The sequence below is a fragment of the Callithrix jacchus genome, chromosome 8 (assembly GCF_049354715.1).
Source record: "Callithrix jacchus isolate 240 chromosome 8, calJac240_pri, whole genome shotgun sequence".
NCBI classification, from domain to species: domain Eukaryota; kingdom Metazoa; phylum Chordata; class Mammalia; order Primates; family Cebidae; genus Callithrix; species Callithrix jacchus.
The window spans coordinates 11638184-11655441 of record NC_133509.1 but is presented as its reverse complement, the minus strand read 5'-3'; the positions used below and the strand labels follow the sequence as shown (position 1 = coordinate 11655441).

The following is a 17258-nucleotide window of genomic DNA, read 5'->3' as shown; positions in this document are numbered from 1 at the left end:
AGCCCCGGGCCCCCAATCCCTTCTGTCCTGACTTCTGGGGGCTACTTGATTAGAGGCTGAATTGATTTCTTGATGAATCTCCTTCTCCTTTCCCTCACAGCCAAAGAATTCTCTGTTTTGGAATCACAGGCCAGGAAAGTCACAGCCAGGGTCCTCTTGGAGCCCCAGACTGGTTTCTTCCAGCTGGTGAGAGAAACTCTTTAGGGATAACTATACTAGCCTGGGTGGCAGGGGACAGAGTCCCAGCCCTGTATCTAACTCCTACTAAGCTGTATGGCCTTCAGAGGTTCCCTTCTCTGTAACCCACCTACCTGCCACCATACCCAGGATCCCCACAGCCAGTTCACCAGTCGGAGACAGGACCAGGACTCCAATAGAGTTCTCCCAGTTCGTCTCAAGCTCGCTCACTTCTGCTTGCCCTTCCTGGAGACCTCTGTTCCGCCTGCCAGCTTCTCTCCAGCCTTTGCTGTCCAGCTGCTCAGCAGCCTGTGCCCACTCTCCTCATGTCATGAGATGTGGTCCCAGACCACAGCTGACTGCCAGAGAACAGCTGCACTACCAGGTAGCTACCCACCCCCACAAGGCTCCAGGGACTAGCAGGGATATCTAGGAGCCCCATAGTCATAAGACCCTCCCAGGGAGCCTCAGAGGCCCCAGCAGGGCCAGGCAGTCCCAAGGTCCCTCAGATGGTGGGGGTCCTGGCTGGGATCCTTACTGTGCCCACCACCTTTTTTTTTCTTAAGAGATGAAGTCTCTTGGCTGGGCACGGTGATTCATGCCTATAATCCCAGCACTTTGGGAGGCCGAGGTGAGCAGATCACCCGAAGTCAGGACAACATGGAGAAACCCCGTCTCTATTAAAAATACCAAAAATTAGCTGGGTGTAGTGGCAGGAACCTGTAATCCCAGCCACTCAGCAGGCTGAGACAGGAGAATCGCTTGAACCCAGGAGGCTGAGGTTACAGTGAGCCCAGATCATGCTATTATACTCCAGCCTGGGCAACTAGAATGAAACTCTGTCTCAAAAAAAAAAAAAAGAGATAGGGTCTCACTGTTACCCAGGCTGGAATGCAGTGGCATCATCATAGCTCACTGCAGCCTTGACCCCCTCAGGCTCAAGCAGTCCTTCCGCCTCAGCCTCCAGAGTAGATGGGACCACAGGCATATACCACCATGCCCAGCTAATTTTTTACTTGTTAGTAGAGAGGGGATCTCCTTTGTTGCTCTCAATCCCTTTTACACATATACAGGATCTGGCTGACACATGCTATTACGCACTGGGAACACCAGAAAGTCACCCCCAACATACCACCAACACCACCACCACCACACACACACACACACACACACACACACACACACACACACACAGCTGCCTCCCTGAACTCTTCTGTGCAGAGGGCCAAGCCTGGCCCTCCCCATGCCCGTCCTCAGCCCCCCTCAGTGCTCCCTCTGCCATCTCCTTTCCCTCAGCTGACAGACAGGCACAGGCTGCCACATCTCAAAAACAAACCTCCCGTGACCTTGGGTCCTTCCCTCTGGCAAATCCAGCCCTGCACCCCAGGACAGCTTACACCAACTCCTGCCTTTAGAAAATATGCTGCGAGGCGGAGCGCAGTGGCTCAAGCCTGTAATCCCAGCACTTTGGGAGGCCGAGGCGGGTGGATCACGAGGTCAAGAGATTGAGACCATCCTGGCCAACGTGGTGAAACCCCGTCTCTACTAAACATACAAAAAATTAGCTGGGCATGGTGGCGTGTGCTCGTAATCCCAGCTACTAGGGAGGCTGAGGCAGGAGAATTGCCTGAACCCAGGAGGCGGAGGTTGTGAGCCAATATCGTGCCATTGCACTCCAGCCTGGGTAACAAGAGCGAAATTCCGTCTCAAAAAAAAAAGAAAAAAGAAAAAAAAATATGCTGCAAATGGCACTGTCTGCCTTGGTCCTGCCTGTGACTTGTGGCTGCCAACCTGGCCAATGCCAACCAGGTCTGGTGCCCATCCCTATCCAGATGTGCCACTGCCTCTGGCTTCCTCTTCCTTGGCTCCCTGCTGCTGGTTGACCTCCCTCCAATCCCTAAATGTAGCATTTGCTGAGGTTCTTTCCTGGCCTCCAAAATCATTCTCTGAAGGCTTAGTTCCACTGGTCTAAAAGGCTCCTCCTCTCCCACCTCCCCCTTGCCCAGACCTTCTCCAAAATGCCTGTGCCCAGGGCCTCCACACTTCCAGTTTCCAGGCTTGGGGCACCTTGGACAACCTTCCCTCTGTCCAATCCCTGGATTCCATCACAAGCCCAGGTGGCTCTGGCTTTCTAATGTCCTCCCATCAACCCCTCCCTCTTCATCCCCTCCAGGGGCCTGGAAAGCCGCCTCCCCACTTCCAGGTCTCAGGCTCAACTACCCTCCCCCATTCACACTGGGCAAGGCCCTACCTCCTTCAGGTGGATTCTCGTTGGTGGCCGGCGCCGCTGGCCCCCTCGTACCCGGTCCCGTGTCACATGCTCCAGGGCACAGCTCTTGTCCACCTTTACCTGGAGGGAGGAGGAAGCAGATCAGCCCCCGCCAAGCCTTGGGGAGTGTGGGAAGTACTCAGGCTGGACCTGGCTCAGAGACAGGGGCAGTGCCCCACCACTGCCCTCTCTGGGTATCTCCCTGCTACAGCCTCTGCTTCTCTGACTCTGCAATGCCCCTGGGGTCTCTTCCAGAGTCTGAGGTTCTCCCTCTCTGCAGGTGCCATCTGCCTCAGTCTTCCTGCCCAAGTATGGGCCATCAGCCCTTGCCCAAGTCTATCACAAATATCTAAGCAGCCCTGAGGTGGCTTTGGGGCTTATCCAGGAAAGAAGGCAGAAAGCAGCCCATGCTCCCTTGGTACCTGATTTCTGGAATAGGTCTGCCCTGGCCTCTGTTACTCTCCCAGGACCCCTGGGGAGAACCTAGGAGAGAGTAGGGCCTCTGCCCCTTGAGCCTAGGAGCCTGGAGGGCAACATCCTTTCTCTGAGGGTAACAGAAAGGAATTAGGAGTAGCTGGGAAGCCTCTGAGCAAGGGTCACGTGGGAGGTCCAGACTCGGAACTCTGGAGTAGCTCAGGGCCATGTGCGACTCCAACTGTCTCTGTCCCTCAGTGGAGGAGCGGACTGCAGGCTGAGACCCAGCCTATGGCTCCTGTGGCCTCCCCCAATATCTATGATATGTCCTATTATCCCTCTCCCATGGAATGGGGACATTTTTCCCCCAGGTTGTAAAGGGCTGAACACAACATGTCACACAGGATGTGACACAGGAGCTATGGGCTGGAGTCGGGGACGTGGGTATTAAGAAGGGACTCGCTTGGGAAGATTTGCTCCTTCACATAATTCAAGGCATCACTGTAGGTGGCCCCCACGTCCATTTTAGCCCAAATAACCAAGGATCCATGATGTCAAAGACAAATCTCCCTAGGAGATCCTGGCCCCATGGGATGTTCTGCCTGCCCCAAGCCAGACTGTGGCTACCGCTGTCACAGTCCCCAATACAGGACAGGGGGCTAAGGTCTGCAGGGCTGAATGGTCACTGCAGACAGACAGGGAGGCCCAGAGCTGAGAGCCAGCCTGGCCTGGACCTCATGGGCAAACTGAAAAGGGAGCTGTTGGCTCACCCTGTAGCACTGTCTGGCCTGGGCCCACCTGCTCTGGAAAGGATGCGTGCTGCCACCAGTCCAGTTCCAGTCCACCACGTAACTGCTTTTCAGTTTAAGACAAGTTACTAAATTTCCTTAGGCCTCCATTTCATCTATAAAACAAGGAAGCATCCCCTCCTATGGAGGGCTGTCTTGGGGACTAAAGAAGGTAGCAACAATGCCCCATCGCAGCGACATAATCAAGGGGTGGTCTTTGGTGAGGAGGGGCAGGGTCCTCTCCTAGATCACATGCAGTGGGAAAGGAGATGCAGAGCTGTCCATGGACTGCATCGCACCTCATCGAAAGCCTTGTTCTTGCCTCGGTTAATCCCTTCATTGAGGGCTTTGATCCAGGACTCCTTCTCCTCACCGCTGGGTGCCTGGAATTTGATGTCACTGACCTGTGGGAAAGATGGATGGAGTAGATGGCAGATGTTTAACAAAGCTCACATTTGGCATCTTTTTTTTTTTTTGAGACGGAGTTTCACTCTTGTTACCCAGGCTGGAATGCAATGGTGCGATCTCGGCTCACCGCAACTTCTGCCTCCTGGGTTCAGGCAATTCTCCTGCCTCAGCCTCCCGAGTAGCTGGGATTACAGGCATGCACCACTGTGCCCAGCTGATTTTTTGTATTTTTAGTAGAGATGGGGTTTCACCACGTTGACTAGGATGGTCTCGATCTCTTGACCTCGTGATCTACCCGCCTCGGCCTCCCAAAGTGCTGGGATTACAGGCTTGAGCCACCGCTCCCGGCCTTACATTTGGCATCTTAAGGAGGCTTCCTAACCTAGATCCCAAAGTCAAACCAAAATGTCCCCACAATAAGTACAACACTGGGGCTTTGGTCAAGGAAAGGGAAAGATCTCACAGAGAAGCCCTCCCACTGCCCACCAGCATGCAGCTGGGTCTGGATTCGAATCAGCCTGTTCTTGTGGAAAGAGCCGGGATCTGGTCCTGCTCTGTAGGACTCCCCCAGGCCAGCTGCCTGAGTTCTGGGCTTCCACTTACTCTGTAAAGTAGGAATAGCCCGAGTCTACATCCAAACCCACCCCACACCACCCATGGGTCCTCTCCCAATTCAGGAAGGACCTCTGAGCTCCTGTTAGAATCAGAGGGTGGCTCAGAGAACCCTGACCCTGCCAGGCCCAATGGCCAGACAGGAAATGAGAGGAAGGAGTGAGGCCATGGAAACTGAGGGACTGCCTTGTACAGTGGACGTAGCAGGAGGGCCTCTGAGCGGGACAGTCCACCACTTACAGGTATCTGACCTCAGGCCTCGGTCTCTTCACCTGTAAACGGGAATACCACCAGAACCTGCTTCATGGAGCCATGAAAGTCATTTTTAAAATGACGTAACCAATTTGTACACCCATGGTCATAGCATTGTACACAGTCAGAAATTGGAAGCAACCTCAGTGTCCATCGACAGAAGAATGGATAAGCAAAATGTGGTCTATATGTGCAATGGATTATCATCCAGCCTTAAAAGGGAAGAAAAATCTGACACATGCTACAACAGCAATGAACCTTGAAAACACTGCTAAGTGAAATAAGCTGGAGACAAAAAGACAAAAACCATATGATTCCACCTATATGAGGTACCTAGAGTTGTCAAAAATCATAGAGACAGAAAGGAGAGTAGTGGTTGCCAGGGGCTAGGGATAGGGGGAATGGGGCATTATTATTTAGTGGGCTTAGAGTTTTAGTTTTACACGATGGAGAGTTATGAAATAGATGGTGGTGATGGCTATACATCATGATACTTAACGCCACTGAACTGTGCAACTTCAAACTGGTGAAAATGTAATTTTTTTTTTGAGACAGAATCTCACCTCTATCCCCAGGCTGGAGTGCAGTGGCTCAATCTTGGCTCACTGCAACCTCCGCCTCCTGGGTTCAAGCAATTCTCTGCCTCAGCCTCCTGAGTAGCTGAGATTACAGGCACCTCCCACCACACCCAGCCAATTTTTGTATTTTTAGTAGAGACGGGGTTTCACCATCTTGTCCAGGCTGGTCTTGAACTCCTGAACTCGTGATCCACCCACCTCAGCCCCCCAAAGTGCTAGGATTACAGGCATGAGCCACCGCACCTGGCCGGTAAATTTTTTTTAACGTACATTACATTTGACCACAATGTTTTTTTTAATTGGGGTAAAAAAGATATATCTAAAGTACTAAATCCGGAGCTGGGTGGAGTAAATCCTCAGTAACAGGAAAGGCTGCCTGCCTTCCGGACAAAACAGTTCCAGTTTTCTCTTCTGTAAAATGAAATAACACTGCCTACTACCAAGCAATGCTGAGGAAATTAAACAAGATTAAAAGCAGGGCCTGGTACATAATAGGTACTCAGTAAATAGTTCTTCAATTAATGAGCCAAAAAATTAATGAACTGGCTGGCCCAGGTTTCCTTCCCTCACCATTTTTGGACCACTGCCTACTCTCTGACCCCAAGATGCCCTAGTTCTTTGTTGGCGGTCGCCAGCCTGCCCATCCTCTGCCCTGGTGTTAGATAGTGCCTCCTCTCCCTCCACTCTCCAGTTATGTAACACCGAGGTCAGCCTGGCCCCCTCAGCATCCTCATTATATAATTTGCTCTTGGCTGCCACTGCCTCCTCCTCATACAGGGCCCTGGGTCGCACCCCCATTATACCAGATACAGCCAAATGCTCATTTGCATGACCAGGGTAAATTCGATCCTGGAAGCAGATCTTCAGTTAAGTCAGAAACCCCAGGGCACCTTGGCAACTGCCTTAGACCAGCCATCAGAGCTGCTGGGGACTCAGGGATGGACCACACTGCATCCGGGGTCACAAAAGCCACCCAACTCTGATGGGGCCTGCTAGAAAGGGAGTCTGTGGCCAGCCCTTCTACCCAGCTGCTGCTCCTATTCACAGGCGCAGAGCTGGTAGGCCCCCTGCATGGTACAGGATTTAGCATCCAGGGAGCCTGAGAAGTGTATAATCGAATTCAGGAGCCGACAGAACAGGAGGAGGCCAGAGAAGAGCAGGCCTGGGAGTCAGATCACCAAGCTCTACTCTCTTCACTACTCTGGACCTCAAAGGGACAAGAACAGAACCACTGGACCCAGCCCAAACTGCAGCTCCTTCCCCACTGGCCCAACTGAGGCAGGCTGCCTCAGCTCTCTTCTGCTCCCGTGTGAGAAGCAGAAATGGCCTCAGAGAAGATCTATTGTGCAAGCCAAAAGGCTCCCATAGGAGAAGGCCAGCAAAGTTAAACAGGACCCAGCTCGACCCTAAAGAATCCTGTATCTGGCTAAATGAGCCAGGCATTCCACAAGGATGACCAGAATACAGACAATTAGAATACCAAGAAGTTCCTAGCCTGGGCAACATAGTGAGACCCCCTTCTCCACAAAAAATATGAAAACTAGCCAGGCACAAAGGTACGTGCCTGTAGTCCCAGCTACTCAGAAGCTGAGGAGGGAGGATCGCCTGAGCCTAGGAGGCAGAGGTTGCAGCAAGCTGAGATAATGCCACTGCACTCCACCCTGGGTGACAGAGTGAAATCCTGTCTCAAAAAAAAGGAATACCAAAAATCTGCCCGCAAGCCATCCTGAAGGGCCACAGGCTGTACAGGTCCCTACCCTGAGAACTTCCAGGAAGCCCCAGGGACACAGGCACTGCCAGGAGCTTAGATGCTAACAGGTCTGGCCACAGACTAGGCCCACAAGGCTTGGGAAAAGGGGAAGGACAAAATGGCAGAGAGGAAAAATGTGGAAGGGGAAGAGACGAGGCAGGAAAGAGGAAAGGGCCAAGCAGGCCGAGACCAGCAGGGCAGCAAGGCCCAGCAGTGGCCACCCTGCTTCCTGGCAGCGTCTGCCTGTGACCTCATGGGCAGGGATGTGGGGCTGGAGAAGCAGGGGGAGAGGGGCATGTAAGACATTGGAGTCTTTGTTTATTTGATTAGAGGAGAAAAAAGGCAGCCTCAGGACCAGACAGCCAGGGTCATGTGACCTCCTGGCCGGGTTGGAGGCCTCACTGAGAATGGGGAACACCCAGGCTGCTGAGAAAGGAGGGTGAGAGGATGTGGGAATGTGGTGCTCTGGGCCAGATCCACCAACTGACCTCTGGAGAGCCCCGATCTGTGTGAGCTCCTCGGGCAGGGAGGGTCAGGGGCCCTTGAGCTGGAACCAAGCTGCACTGTTTTATCCGCAGCACCCACCACTTGCTCCACAGCCCCATTTCCCAGTTAATTGTCCTGTTCTCAGAGCCAGCCTAAACTCTTACAGGGTTGGGGGCTGGGAGGGAGGGTGTTGGCTGAAGCAGCTGAGAACACAGCTGCACAAACAGGCTTCTCTGAAGGTGATGTCCCACCCTGAGCTGAGCCCGGCCTACCTAGTCTACTACCAGCTGATTCTCAGAGCTGGGGAAAAGAGGTAGCCCACAGAACAGCACCAGCAGAGGCCAGAGAGGCTAGGTCCCCCTCCACCCCACATCCACATAGCACACTAAGACACACACCCAGACAGACACACAGCCAGGTGGACATTCACCTGCATAAAAAAAGGTACACACACAAGGACCAGACACATAGATGGCAGATAGATGGCAGATCTTCACACAGAACATACTTTGCATCTCATCTTTCTCAAACACACATCCACATATACAGCGCCCACTCAGGAAGGAAGGGGGTCTCCAGGATGGGGCAGGGGCTAACCAGAACAGGGTAGGAGCTCCAGGGCTGGAAATATTAAAATGTGACTCTTTTTGTCACAACCCTAAGCAGCAGATGTCAAGTGAAACCTGGGCCCAGTCCCATAAGCCCTCATGACACTATAAACCAGCCCCTACCCTGGGACACACTTCCACCTTCCTAGTGTCCACAGCCCCACCACTGCTGTCTTGGTTGCCTCTCTGCTCCCACTCCCACTCCCTGCAGAGTAGGACAAAGGGTCAATGAGTAAAGCATCATGGTCTCCTTCAGGAACTGCAGAGGACTGGGCTCCTAGCCCCTAAAGCTGGGGAAGAAACAGACCAGACTCACTCCCCAACCCCCAACCTCTGTGACTCAGCCCTATTCTTCGAGGCTCCACATGACATGCAGAGGACAAGGCAAGGAATAGCCCAGCTGCAGATGGATGCAAGCTGGTGAGGGGTGCTGTGCACGCCAGCCTGGAATCTGAACTTGCTCCTGACATCTGTGAAGCTACACCATGTGTCAACACCCACCAGACTCCCTGCCAGAGAAATGTGGTGCAAACAGCAAACTTCATCTGCACACACAGCAAGTCCCACGGAAAAACTCTCAAGCCAGGGACCTTCCCCATCTACAGCCAAGACAGGAAAGTGCAAGGGGAGAAAGGCTAGGGGGGCTGCAGGCCTCCTAGTCCTGAATTCAGGCTGGATCCGCCCAGAAAGGCCTGGGATGAAGGGAGGCCGCACCCTCCCCCTCTGCCCCACGCTAAGTCAGGGTGTTGAGGCCTGCTTGGGTGGAGGCCTCATCCACAGCTCTCCTGCCTCAGCCCTGGGCCTCCCCCAGGGCCAAGTGCCCCACCTTCCAAAGGCTACTTTCCAACTACAGCCTGAGATGGAGGCCCCAGGCCTGGAAGGGGAAGAGGGAAGCAGAGCTCTCTCAGCAGAGCCCTAAATGTCTCTCTTATCAACTAGGGGGCTTGGAAGACTCCAAGACAAAATGAGTAAAGGTCAGACCTAGGGCTGAGCCTCAGTCACACGCAACAGAAAACAGGCTTTTTCAAGGCGCCAACCCTGCCTTAGACGCGCTTAGGCCTCCCAAGCAGACTCTGGCCTGGAGGGAGATGGGCAGCAGCAGGCATCTCCCTACCTTGTTCCCTGGGGATCGCAGCAGGATAAAGCGGTGTTTCCGCTTGAGGAGGGCACGAAGGTCCTGGCACTTCTCATAGCTGCCCAGCTCCACGGTCTCCACGCACTTCTGTTCATCCTGGGAGGAAGACAGAAGGGACATGAGCTGGTGATGGTCAAACCCACCACCACCCTCAACTACTCATGCCGCAGACCCTGATCCCACTCAGCAAGGACATCACTTGTTCAGAGGGAGGACCTCGAGCTGCCAATCAGTCACCAAGATGTGGGGTCCAGACCATGGGAAGTGTGTGTGGCTGGAGGGACGCCCGCGAGGCTCAGGAGACGGGCACACAGCCCAGAGGTGGGCATGTGCCTAAGGCCAAAGGAGGAGACAGAGGGGAAGCTAGAGAGGGTAAGAAAAGGGCGTCTGGGGTCCTGACAGGCCCAGAGGCCAGGCAGAGATCTGTAGAGATTCGGCCAGAAGAAGAATGCAGGATGCCACAAAATGGCAGGCAGGGAGTGGGATGGGGGGCAGGGGAAATGACTTTCCAGAAGAGCCAGAGGGAAGTGTGAACAAGGCACATTTGGGGCTACATGCCCTGCCTTCAGCACAGCGATTCCTGAGTTGTGTTCCTCACTCAGCATCATCCTCTGCTGATCCCTGGCTTGGGAGAGCAACACCTCATCCAAGGCTGCAAGCTACGTGCAAGCAAGAGGCCAAGGGCTCCTTCGAGTGCATCCCAATCCCCAGCCTACCACTCGGCGGCCTCATCATTAGGAGGGCCTGTGGCCAGGACAGTGCGCAGCCTCTTCCAGGCCATCTCTGGACACTAGCCAGGCTGTCTTCCTGCCCACCACCCCTGACATTTGAGCATTTTCTCCATGGGCTTTATCCATGCTGCCTGGGAAAAGCTCCTCCCTTAATGGTGGTCAACTGGGCCTCTTCCAGGGAAGACCCAATTGGAACAACTTCCTGGGTGTGGCATACTCTCATCCAGGAAAGCTCAGGGAAGCAGAAGCAGATCTTTGGCCAGGAAAGGGTACTCCACCCTGGAACTGGCCAAAAAGTTAAGGAATCCCTTGATTTTTTTTTTTTTTTTTTTGAGACGGAGTTTTGCTCTTGTTACCCAGACTAGAGTGCAATGGCGCGATCTCAGCTCTCCGCAACCTCCACCTCCTGGGTTCAAGCAATTCTCCTGCCTCAACCTCCCAAGTAGCTGGGACTACAGGCACGCGCGACCATGCCCAGCTAATTTTTTGTATTTTTAGTAGAGATGGGGTTTCACCATGTTGACCAGGATGGTCTCGATCTTTTGACCTCGTGATCCACCCGCCTCGGCCTCCCAAAGTGCTGGGATTACAGGCTTGAGCCACCGTGCCCGGCCCCCATGGTCTCGATCTCTTGACCTCGTGATCCACCCGCCTCGGCCTCCCAAAGTGCTGGGATTACAGGCTTGAGCCACCGTGCCCGGCCCCCATGGTCTCGATCTCTTGACCTCGTGATCCACCCGCCTTGGCCTCCCAAAGTGCTGGGATTACAGGCGTGAGCCACTGCGCCCGGCCCCTTGCTGATGTTTAACAGAAGAAACCTCATGCATGGCAAGCACTTTGGCATTCTTGAGTCTCCTGAACCTCACAATAACCCTGAAAGCCTGGAGCCCTGTATCTGCCTCATTTTAGAGAAGGAAAGAATGAGGCCTGGAGGTGAAGGGATTTGCCCTAAGGGCACAGAGCCAAATATAATGGGCAGGGCCCCAACTCAAACCACAGCCTCTGACTCCCAGGCCAGGGCCCTTTCCAGCACAGCACACTCCTTCCAGTCACAGGCAGTAGGTTGCTCTGGACAAGGGGTTCTCGAAGGTGGGACCTAGACCAGCCGCATCAGCACCACCCGAGAGCTCGTTAGAAATGCAAACTCCTCCCCACTCAATCATAAACCTAGGGGAGTAGGCCTGGCAATCTGAGGTCTAACTAGCCCTGAGGGATATTATTTTTTCTTTTTCTTTTTTTTTTTTATTGTAAGTCTTTTGAGAAATTGCCCTGAGGGATTTTGATGGATGCGAATTTTTTTTTTTTTTTTTTTTTCTGAGACAGACTCTCACTCTGTCGCTCAGACTGAAGTGTAGTGGCATGATCACAGCTCACTGCAACCTCTGCCTCCTAGGTTCAAGCAATTGTCCTGCATTAGCCTCCAAGTAGCCGGGATTACAGGTGCCTACCACCAAGTCCGGCTAATTTTTGTAGAAATGGAGTTTTACCATGTTGGCCAGGCTGGTCTCAAACTCCTGACCTCAAGTGATCCACCCACCTCAGCCTCCCAAAGAGTTGGGATTACAGGCATGAGCCACCGTGCCAGGCCTGGATGCACAGTTAAGAACCACTGCTACCAGCCTGGGCAGTATCTGTCAAGTCTGACAGTACCTGACAGCTATTCTGCCTCAGCCTCCCGAAAAGCTGGGATTATAGGCTCATGCCACCATGCCCAACTAATTTTTGTATTTTTAGTAGAGATGGGGTTTCACTGTGTTGGCCAGAATGGTCTTGATCTCTTGACCTCGTGATCTGCCCACCTCGGCCTTCTAAAGTGCTGGAATTACAGGCATAAGAGCCACTGCACCCGGCCTATAGGACCAGTTTTCTGAATGCCTAGTACAGATTGAGATTCCAGGAAGTCTCCTCCTCCCTGGGAATCTGGAGTAGGGAAACTGCCCAGGGAAGAATCCTTGCTTGAAAGAGAGTAGCTTACCTGCCTTGTGTCCACAGGCCTCCGCTAACTGAACCACCACTGGCCCAAATACACCCTCCTCTGCCTGGGAGCACAAAGTCCATCCACCTCCAACATTGAGCTCGAAACAGCTGCCTGTCCTGGGTCTCCTCTCCACCCCACCCAAGACGCTGAATCATCCCAGTTCTTCTGCAGCCCAGAAAAACGGATAAACCAGCAGGCAATGGGTGAGGGAAGCATCTTTGGAATGTCAGCCTCTCTGATGGCAAAGAAACAGCCAAGAGCCATTCGCATTCGCCTAGTTCCCTACGTCAGAAAGAGGAATTGAACTAATAAGCATTTCTCAATTCCTACTCCCAGGCCAAGCTCCCCCACCCCCAAGTGCTAAGTTCTTGAAACTGCATTTACATTTTTAATAGCATCTTTTTTTAAAAAGGAAAAAAAGCGTGATTTGGATTTTTCATGTTTGGGAGATGTAAAATCCTTCCTGCTTCCCAGCTGTGGCCAGATGTGGAGAGGCAGTTTAGGACAAGTCTGACAGTACCTGACAGGCTGAGAGTGAAAGCCTGTCACTTAACTCATGGCAGCTGGCACCGGAAGAAGCTGTGACAACCTCCTTTATTGGTAAAAATATCCCCCTGCCACCTCATTCCCAACTGTGGCACATCCTATTTTGGTGGGGGCAGCAGTAGAGAACATCTGCGGACGCTGTCTACACACTCTCATTCCCTTGCCCTCCTCCACTGCTTCTCTGACACCCTAACTCCACGAGCCAGTGACTCAGGCAGGTCAGGCTAGGTGCTTCTCCAAGGCAGCTCCTTTAAACACTTAGATCCAGGTTGCCCAATCTTGACCTGGGACAATTGTGAATTTGCCAAGATATCCTGAGGCAGACTGGGAGAGGCTGATGAGGAAGAGGCAGGCTCCCCCTTCTTATGCCCCCAGGTCAATTCCTCCCCAGGTATTCATCTGTCAAAGGCATTTTCAGTGGATGGACTGTTTTCAGTGGATGGATGGGCCCTCTGACAGCCTCAACCACAGCACACAAATGGCATCGACAAGGAAAAAACCCTCTTCTTCCTCAAGTCTTCACCTATATCTTTACTTTTATTTAACACACAAGCTTAGCATCCTTGGTTGTCCAAATCCCATGCCTGCTGAAATCAGAAGAGGAACAAGCATCTGAAGTGGGAAGATGTGAGGACTATTAGAGGCACAAGGACAGCAGAAGTGGAAACCAGGCCTGGTTCAGTGGCTCACGCCTTAATCCCAGCCCTTTGGGAAGCCAACACAGGTGGATCATAAGGTCAGGAGATAGAGACCATCATGGCTAACACAGTGAAACCCCATCTCTACTAAAAATACAAAAAAATTAGCCAAGCATGGTGGCACATGCCTATAGTCCCAGCTGCTAGGGAGACTTGGGCAGAAGAATCGCTTGAACCCAGGAGAAAGAGGTTTCAGTGAGCTGAGATCATGCTACTGCACTCCAGCCTGGGCAACACAGCGAGACTCCGTCTAGAAAAAAAAAAAAAGGCCGGGCGCAGTGGCTCACGCCTATAATCCCAGCACTTTGGGAGGCCAAGGCAGGTGGATCACGAGGTCAAGAGATCAAGACCATCCTGGTCAACGAGGTGAAACCCCATCTCTACTAAAAATACAAAAATTAGCTGGGCATGGTGGTGCACGCCTTTAGTCCCAGCTAATCGGGAAGCTGAGGCAGGAGAATTGCCTGAACCCAGGAGGTTGCAGTGAGCCGAGATCGTGCCATTGCACTCCAGTCTGGGTAACAACAGTGAAACTCCGTCTCAAAAAAAAAAAAAAGGCCCAGCGCGGTGGCTCACGCCTGTAATCCTAGCACTTTGGGAGGCTGAGGTAGGTGGATCACCTGAGGTCAGGAGTTCAAGACCAGCCTGGCCATCATGGTGAAACCCCAACTTAAAAAAAAAAAAAAAAAAGAAGTGGTAACCAACAGCTCGATGTTAAAGGAGAAGGAAAGGCTGAGAAGTACAGCCTGCCAGCTCAAAACAGAGAGGCAATCTTCCTCTGCCCCTGTGCTTCTGGAGAACCCACTCTGCAGATGGGTCTGACAGGTGACACTGAGCCACCAGGGAAAGATGTTACTTAGGCCAGCATCTTCTGTCGAAGAAAGCAGAGAATATTTAACGTATTTTAGAGATTTTCTAGCAAAAATAAGTTTTGGAGTTACTCGCTGGTGTCTCTTGGTGGAAAGCACACTGAACTGGATTCTAGACCTAACTCCCCCAGTCACTGAGAGATGCTGAACAGTCATCTTGTCACCCTGAGCCTCAGTATCCTCTGCTGTAAAATGTAACATGATGACCACTCTCATGGGACTCTTGTGATTGTCACAGGAAGATATGTAAGAGCACATCACCAAACAAGTACGAGTGCTAATTAGTATTTCTTTCTTCTTTTTATTTTTTTTTGAGACAGAGTTTCACTCTTGTTGCCCAGGATAGAGTGGAATGGTGCGATCTTGGCTCACTGCAATCTCTGCCTCCCAGGTTCAAGTGATTCTCCTGCCTCAGCCTCCCAAGTAGCTAGGATTACAGGTGCCCGCCACCAAGCCTGAATAATTTTGTATTTTTAGTAGAGACAGCATTTCTCCATGCTGGTCAGGCTGGTCTCGAATTCTTAGCCTCAAGTGATCTGCCCGCCTCGGTCTCCCAAAGTGCTGAGATTTCAGGCATGAGCCACCGAGCATGGCCTACTAATGATTATTTCTACTACCACTGCTGAATGGAGCAGGCTTCAGTTTTCTACATTCACTCATATGGAACCTTGCCCAGGGACAGGAAAAGACTTGCACACTAGGTGCACATACAGTTCAAAGAGCTCTTGGCTGGGCGTGGTGGCTCACGCCTATAATCCCAGCACTTTGGGAGGCCAAGGTGGGTCGATCACCTGAGGTCAGGAGTTCGAGACTAGCCTGACCAACCTGGTGAGACCCTGTCTTTACTAAAATTACAAAATTAGCTGGGTGTGGTGGCTGATGCACATGAGGCAGGAGAATCTCTTGAACCTGGGAGGCGGGGATTGCAGTGAGCTGAGATTGTGCTATTGCACTCTAGCCTGAGAAACAAGAGCAAAACTCCATTTCTTTTTTTTTTTTTTTTTTTTTGAGACGGAGTTTCGCCCAGCCTCCTGAGTAGCTGGGATTACAGGCACACAACACCATGCCCAGCTAATTTTTTGTATTTTTAGTAGAGACAGGTTTTCACCATGTTGACCAGGATGGTCTTGATCTCTTGACCTCATGATCCACCCGCCTCGGCTTCCCAAAGTGCTGGGATTACAGGCGTGAGCCACCGTGCCCGGCCCAAAACTCCACTTCCAAAAAAAAAGTCCAGGCACAGTGCTTCACACCTGTAATCCCAGGACTTCGTGAGAACGAGAGGGATGGATCATGAGGTCAGGAGATTGAGACCATCCTGGCCAACATGGTATCTACTAAAATAAAAATGAGCCAGGCATGGTGGCATGCACCTGTACTCAGAAGGCTGAGTGAGGCAGGGGAATCGCTTGAACCCAGGAGGTGGAGGTTGAAGCGAGATTCTGCCACTGAAATCCAGCATGGTGAAAGAGCAAGACTAGGTCTCAAAAAAAAAAAAAGAATTATCATCCAGAAACCCTAGATTTGCCCCTGGAGGTATTGTCACCATATAGAGACCCAGAGAGGATTAGGTAATCGCTCAAGGTTGCACAGCATGGCAAAAGTGAAGCAGGTCTTCTGGCCCCAGATCCAGGGTCCTCCTACTAGCTTGAGATGCCTTTACTTTGCCCTGTCCCAGAACCCCCAACCTCAGGGCCAAGCAGGTCCTCACCTCATTCTCATAGACCAGCAGCTGGGCCTGGCAAAGGAGCAGATATCGGTCTTTCCAGAAACCCAGGAGGCCTCCACTGCTCTTCTTGATCCAGCCAGCCTTGTCCACCATCTGTGCTCCCCGAGGCTTCTCGCTCACTTCCTTCACACCCTGTAACACAGCACCAGACATGCTATGAGGACTGCTACCATGAGGCCATACACATCACAGGTCACAGGTTCACAGGTCACACAAGGAATATGTCCCTATGCTAAGTACCTAATGACATCATCCTATGTGAGCTTCCCCACAACCCCCAAGGCAGATATTCCTGACGCAGGATCAGAGCTAATAACAGCAGTAATAGCAGCAGCCGCTTTACTCTGAGCGGCTGTATAACATTTGATACACATAGTCTCATTAACTCTTACAACTCTCCTTCAAGATGGTAGCAAACTAAAGCTCAGAATGGAGAGATGACTCGACAGAGTCACACGGCTAGAGGACAGAGCCAGAATTCAAAGCAGATCTCTTTGAGCCCACATTTTTCCCACTGCACCATTCTGCCTCCATGTGTTCATTAAAACAGTCAACAAATGTACTGAGGGCTTACAACATCATGGGAGAATAAAGGTAAGGCAGCTTGTCCTCACAGAGCTCAGGGAAATATGACTTGAACAAATAAATACCAGGCATAAACCCATTAACCCGTCTGAAATCCTATGTAGGAAACACAAAGGGGGCAGCAAGAGGACGGGGGGGACCCGGTTCAGGTTGGGGTGGCCCAGGAAGGCCACCCAGAACAAAGATTGGAAGAATAGGCAGGCTGAGTGGCAATCTGCCTTTCCACCCCTAGGCTTCCAGAGAACCCACTTGCAGCCCCTCCCACTTCTCACCCAAAGCAGGAGGCTCCTCTCCCCTCCTCCCTGCCCCAGGCAAGGACCTTAGGGTAGCCACCACGTCTGGTGAGGGTTCCAAGGATTCTGTCTTTAACAAAAGCCTAGCACAAGAGTTAAATTTAAACCCTTCTCCTGGACTTGGGTAGGCACCCTGGAGCCTTGGGGCCAGCCACTGACATCTTGTGCCCCACTGATTGCCTGCTTGGGTGGCTGGGTACCAGGTACATGCCTACCAGATGAGGTTGGGGTCAGATCCACCCGTGGATCCCCAGCACCCAGCCCTGTTCTTTTACATGTAACGGGTGCTCAAGAGGTACCTGTGAAATGAAAATAAAAATACATCCTCTTTGCTGACCACTTTGCTTCACTT

At 52.2% G+C, this 17258-nt stretch overlaps 1 protein-coding gene and 1 long non-coding RNA gene across 18 annotated transcripts in view; one reads left to right on the top strand and one right to left on the bottom strand.

The window, feature by feature from the left end:
• Positions 1 to 16011, top strand: part of LOC118144783 (uncharacterized) — a 50744-nt gene extending 34733 nt beyond the window's left edge. For 11 of the 13 annotated variants that reach the window (XR_013520728.1, XR_013520734.1, XR_013520731.1 and 8 more), the window contains one exon: positions 101 to 9575. This is a non-coding gene — a long non-coding RNA (uncharacterized LOC118144783). Of the gene's footprint in view, positions 1 to 100; positions 9576 to 12200 lie in introns of those variants that run through there. The other 2 variants (XR_013520732.1, XR_008474155.2) reach the window with 2 other exon arrangements.
• Positions 1 to 17258, bottom strand: part of PLEKHO2 (pleckstrin homology domain containing O2) — a 36060-nt gene that overhangs the window by 3460 nt on the left and 15342 nt on the right. For 4 of the 5 annotated variants that reach the window (XM_078333379.1, XM_002753230.5, XM_054239327.2 and 1 more), the window contains exons 2-5: positions 16011 to 16160; positions 9457 to 9573; positions 3948 to 4052; positions 2429 to 2527 (exon numbers count right to left, since the gene is read on the bottom strand). In XM_078333379.1, coding sequence (XP_078189505.1) covers positions 2429 to 2527; positions 3948 to 4052; positions 9457 to 9573; positions 16011 to 16160 — 471 coding nt within the window. Of the gene's footprint in view, positions 1 to 2428; positions 2528 to 3947; positions 4053 to 9456; positions 9574 to 16010; positions 16161 to 17258 lie in introns of those variants that run through there. The other variant, XM_054239328.1, reaches the window with a different exon arrangement.